We start from the raw sequence: 15,534 nt of genomic DNA on the forward strand, positions 1-15,534 counted from the left end.
AGCACCAGCCATCCTTTAAGGTTTCAGCCAAGCAGAAGGCAGGCCTAGCTTAGCTACTGAAATCATACGAGCACAAGATTACCCAGCTGTGGGCCATTAAAGGACAACTCTCACAGGTGGCCCGGTGGCCTAATGGAAGTGCTCAGCACTAACACAGTTGTCACTGGGGTTTGTCACTGCTTCCTGGGCCTCCTGAGGGTTGGAACAATGCTCATAGCTAACCATGTGGAAAAAGTTCCACGCTGAAATATTTCACAAAACTCCTAATGCTGGTAAACTTTTTAATCACAGAATTTAATGGGAAGATTTTTGAATGGAATCATTAAAATTGCTGCATCTTGTTGCTTTTCACAAAATTCCTGTTGTCCCCATTCTGAAACTTTAAGAACAACTTTCCTTTAAAAACAGAACAAAACACAAACAAGTTGAACAAAAAAACAAAAAACAAAAAAAACAAGCGGAACACTGCTAATTTCATTGGTTTCCATGCAAAAATTATTCTATTAAAATCTGTGGCAAATATTTTTTTGCAAATACACACATTTTACCAAATATAGAGAAAATGAAAAAAATGTCACTTTTCACACATTCTTCCTCCCAGTCAGACTTCTCTTCAGGGGTCGCCTCCTGGCTGGCTGCAGAACAGCACTGGATGAGCTCTAGGGGAGAGCTGCCTCCCTCTGTTTCAACTACGCTGTGGTGACTTAGCAGATGGAAAGGGTAAGGAAGCAGGGAAAGTCCTTTTACTGTGAAGAATGGCACTGAGGCACAAACTGCTAGCATGCATCATGAGATCAGGGCTTTGACAGAGCACTTGTGGCCCCGGCTGGCTTGGGAGACTGAGTCATATCCTCACCAGGTCATCGTCGCGTGCAATGTCGTGGTCCTCACCATCGTCTTCATGAAGCGGATCCTCTATGGTGATTTCTTCTGCTTCTGAAGCTGTCTCATCTTGGGACACTTCACTTTTGTTTCCATCTGTCTTCTTTCTTACGTCTACAACTGAAAGCATGCAAGAAAGACTTAGGAATGGTACCCTGCAGGCATTTCTTTGCAGAGTACATTCAGAAATTCTTCTGGAGTCTCAGGTACCCCTTCATAGAGCCTTGGTTTCCTGCAGCAGATTTTTTGAGATTTTGCTGCAAGAGTTAAGAAATTCTGTGGCAGATTTTTCAAAATTTGTTGGCAAGTTTGCTTACTTTTGCATATATTTGCATTAAAAATGTATTTTTTCTAACTTTATAAAAATAAAGTAATTTTCTGACATTTTTGTATCAAGTTAATTGATTTGAATTATTATTGGAAGAAAAGGGATGCTAATGATTGGTTCTGGAGGAGAAGTGGAAGGATTTTGAGATGGGAAGAAAAGGAATCTTATAAGAGGAAAATAAAAATGGAAGGGGAAGGAGGAGGAGGAGGAGGATAGAGACATGGGGAGGAAGCAATGGGGGGGAACAGGGAGGAGAAGGGTAATGGGGCATGAGGGATCATGGAAAGGGAATCTAGGATCAGGAATGGAAGGAGTGATCCACTCACACCACTCCTGCCATCCATCCTCTCCCTCTCTCCCGCTCTCTCTCTCACATTCCATGTTTTCTTCAGTCCTCTCACTCACTGTTGCAATACCTAAAATCCAAGACCATTTTCCAAACACCCCCCCCTTCAGTCTCCTCACTCATGCAGTACAAGCCCTCTGCTCACCTGTCATACCCCACAGCTCTTCCAGTTTCCTCACTACAAGTCTGTGCATGCAGTGGGGTAAAGCTAAGACTGAATTAGCCTGTTTCTTATGACATGGAGATAGGTGGCAACCCTAATGCACTGAAGCTCTGAAGGTTTAACTCACATTTTTTTTAAATGTTGGCAATTTAATTCTTGGGTAAGAGGTGGAATAAACTTAACTCTGTGGCTAGTGTTAGTCTATGGTGCTTTGCCAATATGGTCCCGGAGTTCCTGGGTGTGGTGGTCCTGGACTCAGGTCTTCCATGTCTGGGGTCAACTACTACACTTGGGAACCCCAGATCCAGAACCATGCTGGCACAGCACCACAGACTAACATTAGCCCATAAGAGTATAAGATATGCCATGCTGGGACTGACCAAGGGTCCATCAAGCCCAGTATCTTGTCTCCACAGAGGCCAATCCAAGTCACAAGTATCTGGCAAAGTACCCAAATATTAAATAAATCCCATGCTACTTAGGGATGTGAAGGAGAAAAAAAAAATCATTTTTGTTTTTGGTTCGTTTTCGGGAGGTTTTTTCCCCACAAATTTCAGTTCATGGATTGCTTGATACATTTTCATTCATGAAAAAAAATGAATCAATCAATTAAACCCCCCTCCCCCCCCCAAAATGGCTAAAATGAGGCTTCATGGGATCTCTCACCCACCCAAAAAAATGCCGAGGTTTGTGAAGGTCAATGTGTGTGTGTGTGTGTGTGTGTGTGTGTGTGTGAGCATTCCTGCTTCTTAATCCAGCTCTGATTGAGCCTGAGAGTGATCATATGTGTTAGAGAGTGCAGGTGTGTTATGTGAGAGGAGAGAAAGTCTGTGCACATCCTCTACTCCTGATTAATTCACGATAACATATTTGATTTCATATTCCCCCTTTCAGCCACTTTAAAGTGGATTTCATTCTCAGGATGACTAAAATAAATTTCCCAGGTATGGGGAGTGGAGGATTGTTTTTAATCATTATTATTTGTAATTATTGGGTATTAATTGATATGAATCCTATTTTGAAGTATATTGTTGGTGTTTAGGAATTTTTAAAAAATGAGTTTTAATTATTGGATGTTCTATTTGTCAGCTATTTTGAAATATTCTTTTAATTAGTATGATTTTACTATTATGTTTTATTTTTATTGATTTTATGGTTTGATGTTTTATGAGGAATTATGATATTTCTGTTTTCCATTGTTGCACTGCATACAGAGTTTGGCTTGTGATGTCCAGTTCATTTTTGGTCAGCACAATTTCTATTTATCTTCATGATCTCTTTGTTTGTATTTGGTGAAGGTTCTGCATGTGTGATTAAGATGAGGTATTTATTCTGCTAGCAGGTAGTTCAGTTTATTTACTTTCTAGATAGCTTTTAGATCCCTACCCCAGAAAAGATGCTTGGCTTGGCCTGTTTTCCTTATAGGAGGTGTGTTGCTGTGTTAGGGTCTGGTTTAATATGTGCAGTGTTGCTTTTTCATAGGTAGGGTTGTTACTGTTTGAGTGCTGGCAGTTAGTCCTGTTTTGGTATGGGAATTTACTATATTGTAATGGTAATTGTTCATAAGTTTCTGAGGGCTAAGCTCACTTCCAATGCATATTACAATAGGCCTAATATCATATGGGCCCCAAGTTGTATGATAGGAAATATATGCAAATTGATGCAAAAGAGGGGGAGGGAATAAACATCACCCTCGGTCCTCAAGTGTTCAGTTGTGATCTGTGAAAAAGTTGGCAATTATATATATAAACCACCTTGTGAGAGCAACACTTCAGATTTGGCGGTAATGCAAGACATTCCTGACTTGCCAAATCTCCAGCGCTGAAGTCCTAAGAGTTCCAGAATGCTTCACTGAAGAGATTCATGGGACAACCTCAGGGAATTGAGCAGATTTAGTTTTACATTGTGTGTATATATATTAGAGATGTGAATCGTGTCCTCGATCGTCTTAACGATCGATTTTGGCTGGGAGGGGGAGGGAATCGTATCGTCGCCGTTTGGGTGTTTAGAGTATCGTGAAAATCGTTAAAATCGTGAACCGGCACACTAAAACCCCCTAAAACCCACCCCCGACCCTTTAAATTAAATCCCCCACCCTCCCAAACCCCCCCCAAATGCCTTAAATTACCTGGGGATCCAGCGGCGGTCCGTAGCTAAATCGGGGGAAGGGGGAGGGCAGGAAAACCGGCACACTAAAACACCCTAAAACCCACCCCCGACCCTTTAAATTAAATCCCCCACCCTCCTGAACCCCCCCAATGCCTTAAATTACCTGGGGGTCCAGCGGCGGTCCGGAATGGCCTCCTGCAATTGAATCGTGTTGTCTTCAGCCGGCGCCATTCTGCGCCGCCATTTTGCAAAATGGCGGCGCAAAATGGCGGCGGCCATAGACCAACACGATTCGACTGCAGGAGGTTGTTCCGGACCCCCGCTGGACTTTTGGCAAGTCTTGTGGGGGTCAGGAGGCCCCCCCAAGCTGGCCAAAAGTCCCTGGGGGTCCAGCGGGGGTTCAGCGGGGGTTCCGGACCCCCGCTGAACGACCTCCTGCAGTCGATCTCCTGCCGGCGCCATTTTCCGTACGGAAAATGATTCGCGGCAGATCGCTCCCGGACCCCCGCTGGACCCCCAGGGACTTTTGGCCAGCTTGGGGGGGCCTCCTGACCCCCACAAGACTTGCCAAAAGTCCAGCGGGGGTCCGGAACGACCTCCTGCAGTCGAATCGTGTTGGTCTATGGCCACCGCCATTTTGCGTCGCCATTTTGCAAAATGGTGGCGCAGAATGGCGCCGGCTGAAGACAACACGATTCAATTGCAGGAGGCCGTTCCGGACCGCCGCTGGACCCCCAGGTAATTTAAGGCATTTGGGGGGGGGGGGTTCGGGAGGGTGGGGGATTTAATTTAAAGGGTCGGGGGTGGGTTTTAGGGTGTTTTAGTGTGCCGGTTTTCCTGCCCTCCCCTTCCCCCGATTTACGATTTTTTGACGATAAATCGGGGGAATTGGTATTGTTTCGTGGCCCTAACGATTTTTGACGATTTAAAATATATCAGACGATATTTTAAATCGTCAAAAAACGATTCACATCCCTAATATATATAAACACATAAACATTCTCTGGTTTTGATTTACTTATGCTATGCATATATTTTCTTGTATCTTATTTTCTATTACATTTGTAGTGTGTTTCATTGTTTACATTATACTTTATTCTTATTGCATTGCAATTTTTATTGGTCCTAGATTATTAAATATACTCAATTTACTGGGACCATAAATATGAAATCAGCTAAGCACAGTGTTTAGACATTTTCTGTTTGACTCTAAGAATTAAGATAACTATGCCACTTAGTGACCTTAAGCACTCCCTGGACATTACACTTGAGAGTTTGTGTTTGAGGAGGGGAGAGAGAGAGACAGAGTTCACATCAGCCCTGATCCTGGCCCTTCCCTACACACTCAGGCCATACCCTTGTCCTGGAGGCTCTCCCCCCATTCTGACCCTTCCTTCCCCACAGTCCCACTTCCTTTCTGTCTACAAATTAAGCCTTGCTTTTAAATGAGCAATAACACACATGATGTCACAATCGTACCTCCATCAACCAATCGTATTGAAGTTTTGGGTTACACCAGTATTCAAACTCACATGAAAACCTGAATTCATATAGTCTGCACAATCCACTACAGCAGAAAACCACAGTGCTCACCAGTGTTTATTGAAGCTGTTTGGTGACTTATTACACCCAGATTGAAAAACTGAGACTGGATCCCATGTGTCATGTTTTACTAGCCTTAAATCCAAACCCTGGACTCAAGACAAACTAGGGGGATCATTTGCCTCTACCATGTTTTGCTATAACCTAGGTCTATAAGTCATGCTGACCTGTAGATGATTTCTGTTCCTTGGTTATCTGCTCCAGTCTGCCCAGCAGAGCATCGATATTCGACTTGATCTGAGTCAGCTCCATTTTAATTGCTTGCAGCTCATTGGTTTTCACTGGCGGACAAAAGGGAAAGAGAGTGGGATAGAGGGAGAATAAAGGAGACAGAGAACAAGAGAAAGAAGAGATAATGTGAAAGGCAGGGAGAAGGAGAAAAAGCAAGTGGCAGAGAAAGGCAGAAGAGAAGGAGGAAGGTAGGATGTTACAGAAAGGAGGGGATAAGGAAAGAAAATAAAGGTAAGAGAGAATCATACAGAGAGATAGGAACAGTGAAACCAAGATATAGAGAAAGGGAGAATTGAGAGAGAAGAACATAGATACAGGAAGAGAAACAGGAGCATACGAGGTACAGAGGAAGATAAAAAAAGAGAATTTTTTTGTACATTTGAGACATGCCATCTTTAAGAATTCTTGTTAATTTCAACAATCTTTACTTTTGGGAGAAAAACATGATTAGCCTGGCAATTATGATCAGTTGAACTTCTCTTTGCACTAGAGGCAATGTTTGAGAACTTTGTGGGAAAGATAAGGACACTTCTTATTTATCTATTCCTAAACCACTTTGCTAATTAAGGCCATGATATTAAGCCACGGAGCTTACTTACTTGCCTCCCGCATAGATAACAATGTTACAAGCCAACCACATCCGGTCTCCACCTCTCAGCCTCCCATCCCCAACCACACACAATTACCCGGTGTCCTACCTCCACGGGCAGACATCTTAGAGAATTTTGAATCCACATCAGCCTTAGAAATTGAATCCATATTAAAAAAACTAAAGCCATCCGCTCACCCACTGGACTCGATTCCAGTCAACCTACTGATAGCTTCTGCCAAAAACATCACTAAGCCCTTCACCCTTAATATCCTACCCCCTCCCTTGGAATACCTTGTTACCCAAAAAAGCCAACTCTTATCAGTTCTTACCAGTTTTGACACGTTACTCCCCATGCTTAAGCTGTATCCAAGTTTTTCTCTCCCCCCTGTTCTATGTAAGACAACTTTGTCACTGTTTTTTATGGTTGCAATGTAAACCGGAGTGATAATTAACTCTGTTATTTGAACTTCGGTATAGAAAAGTTATAAATAAATAAATAAATGATATTACATGAGGATATTCCCCCTGATATTTGCCACAGTTTCTTAGTTTACTAGACAAATCTATTTTTGAGATTTAGACAGTGCTGAATTGATCTACCTAAGGAACACTAAACTGTATTCCTTCCCCTTTATACATCTTTAAACAGAAAGAAACGTGATTCTAATTTAAAGGGGGGAGGGGGGTGTGAGAGGAATTTTCAAACTGTCCGCTTTGGCGCGATGCCCATGACCACTTTTTATCCATGGACACTGCCCCAAAGTTTGAAGTACACATGGACTTTCTCTAGTCATTTGCCACGGGTACAAAGCATCCACAGACTTTTGCACCTGCGGGAGGTTTTTTTAAAATAGAAAATAACACCAGTCGATTTGAAAATACAGTCTGTGTGTATTATTTTCTGATCTCTCCCAAAACATGCCCTGGTAGCATCTCCCCCAGATGCATGCTGTGGAACCCCTGGGGTACTTTTAACTGGATTGCAGGAGGGCAAAGAGCCTATTTACCCAGGTGAATCAGCTGTTTGAAAATTGCCCACTTTCGATGTGTGTAAAACTATGTACATCCTACAATGCGCACAGTTTTTATCTTCATCATGCGGAGTTGTTCCCAGAGGGGGCCTTAGGTCAGGAGAGGCAATAATGGGTGCTGTTTTTGCATTTTCAAACCTATGTGTGTTGTTTACCTTTAAACCACTGAAGAAAGAAAGTGCAAATATTTATGGGCATTTCCAATCCCCCCAACCCAAGGCTATTTTGAAAAGGAAGCTGATTTCCCTTTGAAAATTGTGCAAAGCCTGCGGGTGAAAATATCAGCGGACTTTGCACCTGTGTGGGCTGTTTTGAAAAAGACCTCAAATAGTTTTCCTGTTGGTCACAGCTAAAGCAGAGAGAACACATCTCGAGATTCTTCTAGTGTGTTCATTATGCAGTAGCTCAGCATAGCTGGTCCATATACTGAACCTGCATAATAAGGCAGACATGGAAGGAATACATTTTGTTACATTTATTTATTTATTTATTTATTTATTTATTTAATTCTTTTTAATATACCGATGCTCAAGACCATGTCTTATCGTACCGGTTTACATCAATACCAGGGGAAAAACCATAAATTATGAAAATGAAAGTTACAATGAACAGGTTTCATCTCGGCAAAGTGATCCAATGGATGTTTTCAAGGCAAACTCTCATTTTTTTCCCCTTCTAGTTAAATAGCCTGCAACAGCCAAGGTGTTCAAAACAGTTCTCCCCTACTGAGGTTTGCTGCAGTTCATTTTTATTGTATACTTTGTCTTTGTACCACAGGCACAGAAACAGAGACAAACAATTCAGAAAAACAGGGCCCAGAAGAGACATCAGAGAATTTATCTGTAAGCAGTATCAGGAATCAATCTAGCCAAAGAGGTAGGGAAGCACAGAAGTCCTTATCTACCAACATTTACAATGAGGTCAATATGGAACCTTAAAAGTTACCCTGACATGTCAGTTTGCTGCCTCACTGACAGGCAAAACTTTACTCTGATAACACTTTTTCCTGGGCAGAATGTAGCTGAATAAAAAGAGAGAGGGTAGGGGCATCCCCGGGGCGAGATTCAGCAAGTCTAGTCAGGTAAATCACAGTCCTAAAGTTATCCAAGTAAGCTCGAGGCGGGCATATTCAGCGGCGGAGTTACCTAGGTAAGTCCTGCTGAGTATCCCTGGCTATCCTTCTGCTACCCGCATCGCTGGGATTTCACCTCCGTTACTCTGCTACTATGAATGTCATCCCAGGCTAAAGTTGAAGGGGGTCTGTGTTACACATCGTCCTGTCACTCCTCATGAACTATAGACTCACACCCCCTCGCACACTGGCGCTAACAGTGAAACCTGTGCCTAATGGATGGCTGTTCTTTATCGCCTTATACAGACCAGGACTGCTTTTCCGAGCATCAGAAACAGAACGCAGCAGCAGATTAGGAACTCAAGGTCCATCTAGTCTGCCCAGCTCCATTCCTGCTGCAGGGCCACAGACCCCAGTTGAATTTTGGCGCCTCCCTCACCTCTCTGTTAATCACCATGTTTTCTTGATGTTAAGGACCCACTGGATTTACTAGATGAACGTGTTCCGCACCATGAGCGCATATTATGATGGGGAAGAGTAAGAGATTTGGACTGAACCATTTCTTTAAGGCACCACCTATGGGAGGTGTCACTTAACACAGTAGCACTATCCCTGGCACTTACTCAGGGTTAATCTCTCGGTCACCTTTCAAACATCGCTCAGGCTCCGCCTGTACCCTCGCACATGTCCCTACTGCCATGGATAAATAACACTTCGTAACATCCTGTGAGCGGGTATTTTGAGAACACCTGCATGTGAAGGACTCTACGATAAACTGGACTACACTGTATATAGATGATACAGCCCATAGAAAGTTGCTGTAAACAAGTGCCCAGTCTTACCTTTGTTAGGCAGCAACTGAAAAGCATTCATAGTGAAGTGAGCCAGGCTGATTCAGGGCAGCGCACACTGACAGGCTCTTGAAGCCACCAGTGATGTCACGGTGGGCAAACAATGCCAGCTGTGACATCGCTGTCAGGAGCTTCTCCAGGGGTTGTGCCATCACTTCAAAAGCGAAGTGGGCCAACTTTGGCGGTTTTGCCTTTCGGGGCGAAACTTTGGATGAGCTTGCCTGGAATGTTTCATTTTCAGGGTCTATTAAAATAGGGGGAACAATTCCCGGGTAGCTGCGAATGAAAGCTCAGGGTGCCAGAGTCCCAGCACTGGTTCTGACTGAGCTGGAAGAAAAAGGAGAAAGGAGGAAACGACAGCCAAAAGGAAAAAAAAAAAAGGCATTCAATTATATTTTTGATATTGTGGGGTTTTTTTTTTTTCCCAGGGCAGAAGTGAAAGAAGGCTAAGCCTCATTTGCTGTAATTGCTCTCTCTCTGTTCCTTCCAACTCTAAACAAAGTTTCTCTAAAGTTCATGATGAAAACAAAGCCTGTCTGTTACACCCTTACTCCAATTCCCTGATAAATAGCGCTGAACTGCAGACATTTTATGAAAGACAAGACTTGGAGAAAAATACTCAATTGCGTAGAAAAATGTTTTTGGGATTTAAAAAAGAAGTAGAAGAAAAAGGAGGCTTCTTTTTTCTAAAATATCCTTGTAGGTGTGCTAAAATTCGGGGGAAAGGATTATTCCTTTCTAGACCCAGAACAGTTAAAAAAACCTCCTCGGTAAATAGAGTCAGGTGATAAGGAATAAATAGAGTTCCATGTACTAGAATAAGTTATATTCATTTCCTAGAAATTTGGCTCCTTTTCTTTTTCTTTAAGTAACGGATCTCAAAAATTTCCTGTAGTTAGAAGGGTCATTTACTTAAAATGATGTTTGCTAAATGTGAGTCTTAATCGACCATTTTGTTAAAATTTTGAATTTTATATGGGATGTAAATGACCTGTATTTTCGTTTGACAAGATATTTGTTAAAATTCTTGTATTGGATTTGAAAATTCATAAAGAAAAAAAAAAGAAAGAAAAGAAATCAATGTCAACACTCGCTATTGTCGGCACCTTTTCAATTGGACTCGTTTAATAATTTTGAAAGCTCTGCTCCCTTTATCAGGTCGAGGCGGAACACAGCCCTTGGAAGCTAATCACAAATGTATGTTAGTCCATTAAAAAGGTCTCGCCTCCAGCTTACCCGGTGACCCTTATTGCTACATGTCCAAGGGGGCTAACATCATCAACCACACTTCCTTACAAAGGGAACGAGGGATATCTGAAAACCCTCCATGTGTGCATTGTGTTAGCAGCCGGGGTGTGATACTTACATCTTAGCCGGGCCGAGCTGTTTGCAATGGCGGCGGACCTGGCAAGCAGTTTGACAGGAATTGCTGATTTTACTCGTCTCACTAAGGGCACTGTGACCCGGGGACGCTTCACTGGAACCACCCTGGGGACTGGAGAAAGACGGCTGCGGTATTCAAAAAGCCTGCATCCCAAAAGATGGCAAGTAGTGAAAAACACAATCATGTTTAAGCTAACGGTAAAACAGATAGCAATATAACATTTACAGATGTCAAGAGAGGGATCCCGAAAGAACCAAATAGCCCAATTCACTATTCTACAGCACAGGCACTGGGCTATGGGTACCGATCACTGTTATGACAGAACGCTCTACTGTTCTATTGTAGATCACGGCCACCGTGAGAAATGTCCTGATCAGAGCAGTGATAGAATAATCCTCTATTCTATTCTACAGCACAGACCCCAGGAGGAAGGTAGGCCTCAGTGCTGCCATAAAATACTGTAACTTGTCGTTCTGTTTAACAGCATGCATGCTACAAGAAAAAGGCTTATCAATGCAGTCTTAGAATAATCTACTCTTTCATTCTAATGTGCAGAAACTGTAAGAAACAATAGGTCAATTGTAAGCACTTTATTTAGAGGCAAACTGAAGGCACAAACAACAGGAGAAACACATTTCGATCAGCTCGCACAAGGAAAAGATAAATATTAGAAACATAAAACTCTTGTATTTCCAGTGATATCTTTTGGCTCTGGATACGGTGGCAAGCATTCTGGGAAGCCTTTTCATTTGACCTCAGTCAGTTCAGAGGGTAATTTTCAGCAGCCTGCGTATGGGTGAAGCCTTTAGCCTGAGCTTTCATTGGCACACATACTGCCCGTTCAGAAATCTGAAGTATGTGCGTCAATGCTTTCCCCACCCCAACTCCGGGCTCTTGAAATGCCTGCCACTGATGGGGGTGGGGAGGGGGAGAGTACACACGTCATTGAGTTACACGCATACTTTTCCCTGCCCAACCTGCCGGAAAATGTTGCAAAGCCCACGTGCACGCATAAGCCAGGGCTCAATGTGCAGAAACCCTTCTGTGTCTTTTCAGGACAACCCGGTCCTTAAGCAGGATTCTGAATGATTCTGCCTTTTTTCTCATGCATCTTTAATCTGAGACTTGTGAAAGGACTTTGAGGGCCGGGTGCTGGCAGGACTTGGTTCTGGCATGGATTGGAAATAAAAAGGAACACTTTTAAGATTGGCAATAAAAAAATAAATAAAAAGAGCCCACCCACCTATATCAAACTGAGCAAAAATAGAAACAGCTAAATCAGCTGTGCCAAGCAAGTACATTACAACGAATTTGTCAGAATTTGTCAGAAGCTGCAAGCAAGGCCCGCCTCCAGCAACCTACCTGCAGCCAATCGCGAACGGCAGAGAGGGCCTTTAAATTCCCTACAGCCCCGGCGCCGCGCGCCGAGCGTCGCGCGTCGAAGGAGCGCGACAAAGGGGCCTGCCCCTTTGAGCGCCCCTTCGAGCAGCCCTATCGAGCAGACCTGAAAATCTAGAGAAATTTGGGCTTGCGTCGCTTTACAATGCTACCATAAGCTTTCGATCCGCCTGGCCTCCAGCTGACCTAAGAGCCCCGAGGAAGCCACGAGCCATACCCGCAGATGAAACTAAAACCTGAATAAATGCCAAAGGTCCTGGACAAACTGATTTGCAGACCGGAGTACAGCCAACACGCACCTACCCCTCCAAACAACTCAAACAATCCCCTCCAGCCACCATCCAACATCCCCCACAGTCTCTCCAGCGTCAATCAAGACACTTCAGCAGCCGCTCCAGCCCTTCTAGCATCCATTCCAGCCTCTCCAACATCCACTCCAGCAGTGCCAGCCTCTCCAACATCCACTCCAGCAGTGTCAGCCTCTCCAATATCCAAGCCAACGGTCCCAACCTCTCCAGCATCCTTTCTAACATCCATCCAGCCGCACCTGTAACCCTGGGGCAATCTCCATCCACCTGACCAGCACCTAACTCCACCCACCACTCCACCCTCTAATCATGCAATCCTACCCCATTCCTATCATCAATCATCGCCACTCAGACCTCTCCAAACTTTCTCAACGGACCCTGTATCAGTCAACAAGATCACTCATCCCAATCATGCTCACACCCCTGACTCAACTTCTAGGACTCACGATATTCTCCCTAACCCTCTTCAACGCTCAGTCCCTCACTAAGAAAACGCACATCCTGCATGACTACCTGCTTGAATCCAAACCAGATGTATGTGCTATAACGGAAACCTGGTTAAAAAGCACCGACACGGTATTGATAAACCAATTACCTATTCACCTCTATGACGTCTTCTCAATTACCAGACCCAAAAAGAGAGGGGGAGGTCTGCTGTTAGCAACCAAGAAGGAACTGAATCTCAGACAACAACCAATCAAGACCTCGTCCAAAACATTAGAACTCGGTTTGTTTAAATCAAAACACATTCAAATTATACTGGTCTACGCTCCTCCAGGATCAATAGACTCGGATGCCTCACCCCTTATAGAAACCATTGCCAAATACATTAACATGGACTCACCGGCCATAATTTTGGGGGACTTCAATCTACATGTGGACGCCTCCCCGATCTCCTCCAACTGCGAAACATTCCTATCCACACTCCAGGCTATGGGCTTTGAACAAATAGTCAACAAACCCACCCATAAAGCTGGACATACATTAGATCTCATTTTCCTAAACTCACACCTATCATACACTAACTCTCCTGACTGCACCCCAGTCCCATGGTCCGACCATTCACTCTTATCAGCTACTCTCATGACTAGAGGAAACCCCTCTCAACCACAACCTCATTCCACCATCCATCACAGAAGAAACTGTTCCTCTGATATTCTTAGTGATCATCTCTCCAAAGAACTCCCCAATCTAGACACTTCTAACCCCAACTCAGCACTCCTTTCCTGGTGCAATATCACAGAGTCCATAGCCAACAAACTCTGCCCCAAGGAGACGAAAACCATCAACTGGACTCAAAAAAGGAAGCAACCTTGGTACTCACCGGAACTTAAACGAATGAAGCAAGACCTCCGACACAAGGAAGGCTCTTGGCGGAAATCCCCCAACTCTACAACGATGTCTGATTACAAACGAATCATGCATCTCTACAGGAATTCTCTCCTACAAGCAAAAAAAGACTACTACTCCAGCAGAATCCACGATATTCAATTTGACGCTAGAGCCCTGTTCTCCTATGTATCTCAACTTACTAAACCCTCTGCCCCCACCATCCCCGACGATCAGGCTCAATCCAAAGCTAATGAACTTGCTCTCTTCTTTCAGGACAAAATTGCAAACACCCTAGCGCTTCTCCCTTCTAACCCTACACCTCTATCACTAAACTTCACCACCACAGGCCCCCCCAATGCCACCTTAGAGTCCTTCGAGCCTACCACCCCGCTGGAGATAGAATCTACACTCAAGAAGCTGAAACCATCCAGCCACCCATTGGACCACATCCCAACAAAACTCCTGCTCCTTATACCAAGCACCATCTCCAGATCCTTGGCCGACATCATTAACTGCTCCCTTGCCCAAGGAATTTACCCGGATGATCTTAAAACTGCATCGATTAAACCTCTCCTGAAGAAACCCAACCTAAACACGAATGAGCTTTCCAACTTCCGACCCATTTCCAATCTCCCGCTGCTAGCAAAAATCACTGAGAAGGTGGTGAACACACAGCTATCGGACTACCTTGAGGATCACAAAATTTTATACCCCTCCCAGTATGGCTTCCGCAAGTCTTCCAGCACTGAAACCCTCCTCATCTCGTTAACAGACCACATCCTCATGGGCCTAGACAAAGGGACTTCTTTCCTGCTAGTTCTCTTAGACATCTCCGCGGCGTTTGATACCGTGAACCATAGCATCCTCCTCAATCGCCTCTCAGACATTGGTTTAACTGGATACGCCCTCCAATGGTTCAGCTCATTCCTCAATAACAGAAGCTCCAAGATCACCATCAACAATAAAGAATCTCCCAACTTCAAATCTACCCTAGGTGTTCCCCAAGGCTCCTCTCTATCCCCCACTCTCTTTAATATCTACCTACTACCCCTCTGCCAGCTACTCACAAACCTCAACCTAACCCACTAATTATATGCTGACGACGTGCAGATCTTGATCCCTATAAAAGAATCCCTTCCAAAAACGCTATCTTTCTGGGAAAACTGCCTCAAGTCCATTAACCACCTACTTACCAGCCTAAACCTGGTACTCAATGCAGCCAAAACAGAAATTCTTCTCATCTCCCCCGACCATTCTACCAGCCACGACCAGACAACCTCTATCCCTCAGACTACTCAAGTCAGAGATTTAGGAGTCACCATTGATAACCAATTAAATCTAAAAAAATCAATTAACAATATTACGAAGGACTGTTTCTTTAAGCTACAAGTTATGAAAAGACTCAAACCCCTCCTCCACCTCCAGGACTTCAGAACAGTGCTACAGTCAACGATTTTCTCCAAAATCGACTACTGCAACACTCTCCTCTTAGGACTTCCGATCTCCGCCACCAGACCTCTACAGATGCTCCAGAACTCAGCAGCCAGGATTTTAACCAACACTAACCGGAGAACTCACATCACCCCGATACTTAGAAACCTACACTGGTTACCTATTAAATACAGAATTTGGCACAAAGCTCTCACCATCATCCACAAATCCACACACAACCAACTTCCTTTAGACCTTCAGTTACCACTCAAACCATACACATCTGCAAGACCCATCAGAGAGGCTCTCAAAGGAACCCTTCAAGTTCCCCCAACTAAATTCACTCGACTAACCTCCACGAGAGAGCGGGCACTTTCCACAGCTGGCCCCACCATCTGGAATAACCTGCCGACGGATCTACGACTGGAACCCTGCCTGACTACCTTCCGGAAAAAACTCAAGACTTGGCTTTTT

The 15,534-nt window shown here is 44.1% G+C and overlaps 1 protein-coding gene across 5 annotated transcripts in view; it reads right to left on the reverse strand.

Moving 5' to 3' along the window:
- The window catches only part of RALY (RALY heterogeneous nuclear ribonucleoprotein), a 918,689-nt gene that overhangs the window by 45,327 nt on the left and 857,828 nt on the right, over positions 1–15,534 (reverse strand). For all 5 annotated transcript variants that reach the window (XM_029612733.1, XM_029612736.1, XM_029612731.1 and 2 more), the window contains 3 exons: positions 10,574–10,734; positions 5,598–5,711; positions 857–1,002 (listed from right to left, as the gene is read on the reverse strand). In XM_029612733.1, the coding sequence (XP_029468593.1) occupies positions 857–1,002; positions 5,598–5,711; positions 10,574–10,734 (421 nt within the window). The remainder of the gene's footprint in view (positions 1–856; positions 1,003–5,597; positions 5,712–10,573; positions 10,735–15,534) is intronic.

The sequence above is a fragment of the Rhinatrema bivittatum genome, chromosome 8, assembly GCF_901001135.1.
Source record: "Rhinatrema bivittatum chromosome 8, aRhiBiv1.1, whole genome shotgun sequence".
In the NCBI taxonomy this organism is placed as follows: Eukaryota; Metazoa; Chordata; class Amphibia; order Gymnophiona; family Rhinatrematidae; genus Rhinatrema; species Rhinatrema bivittatum.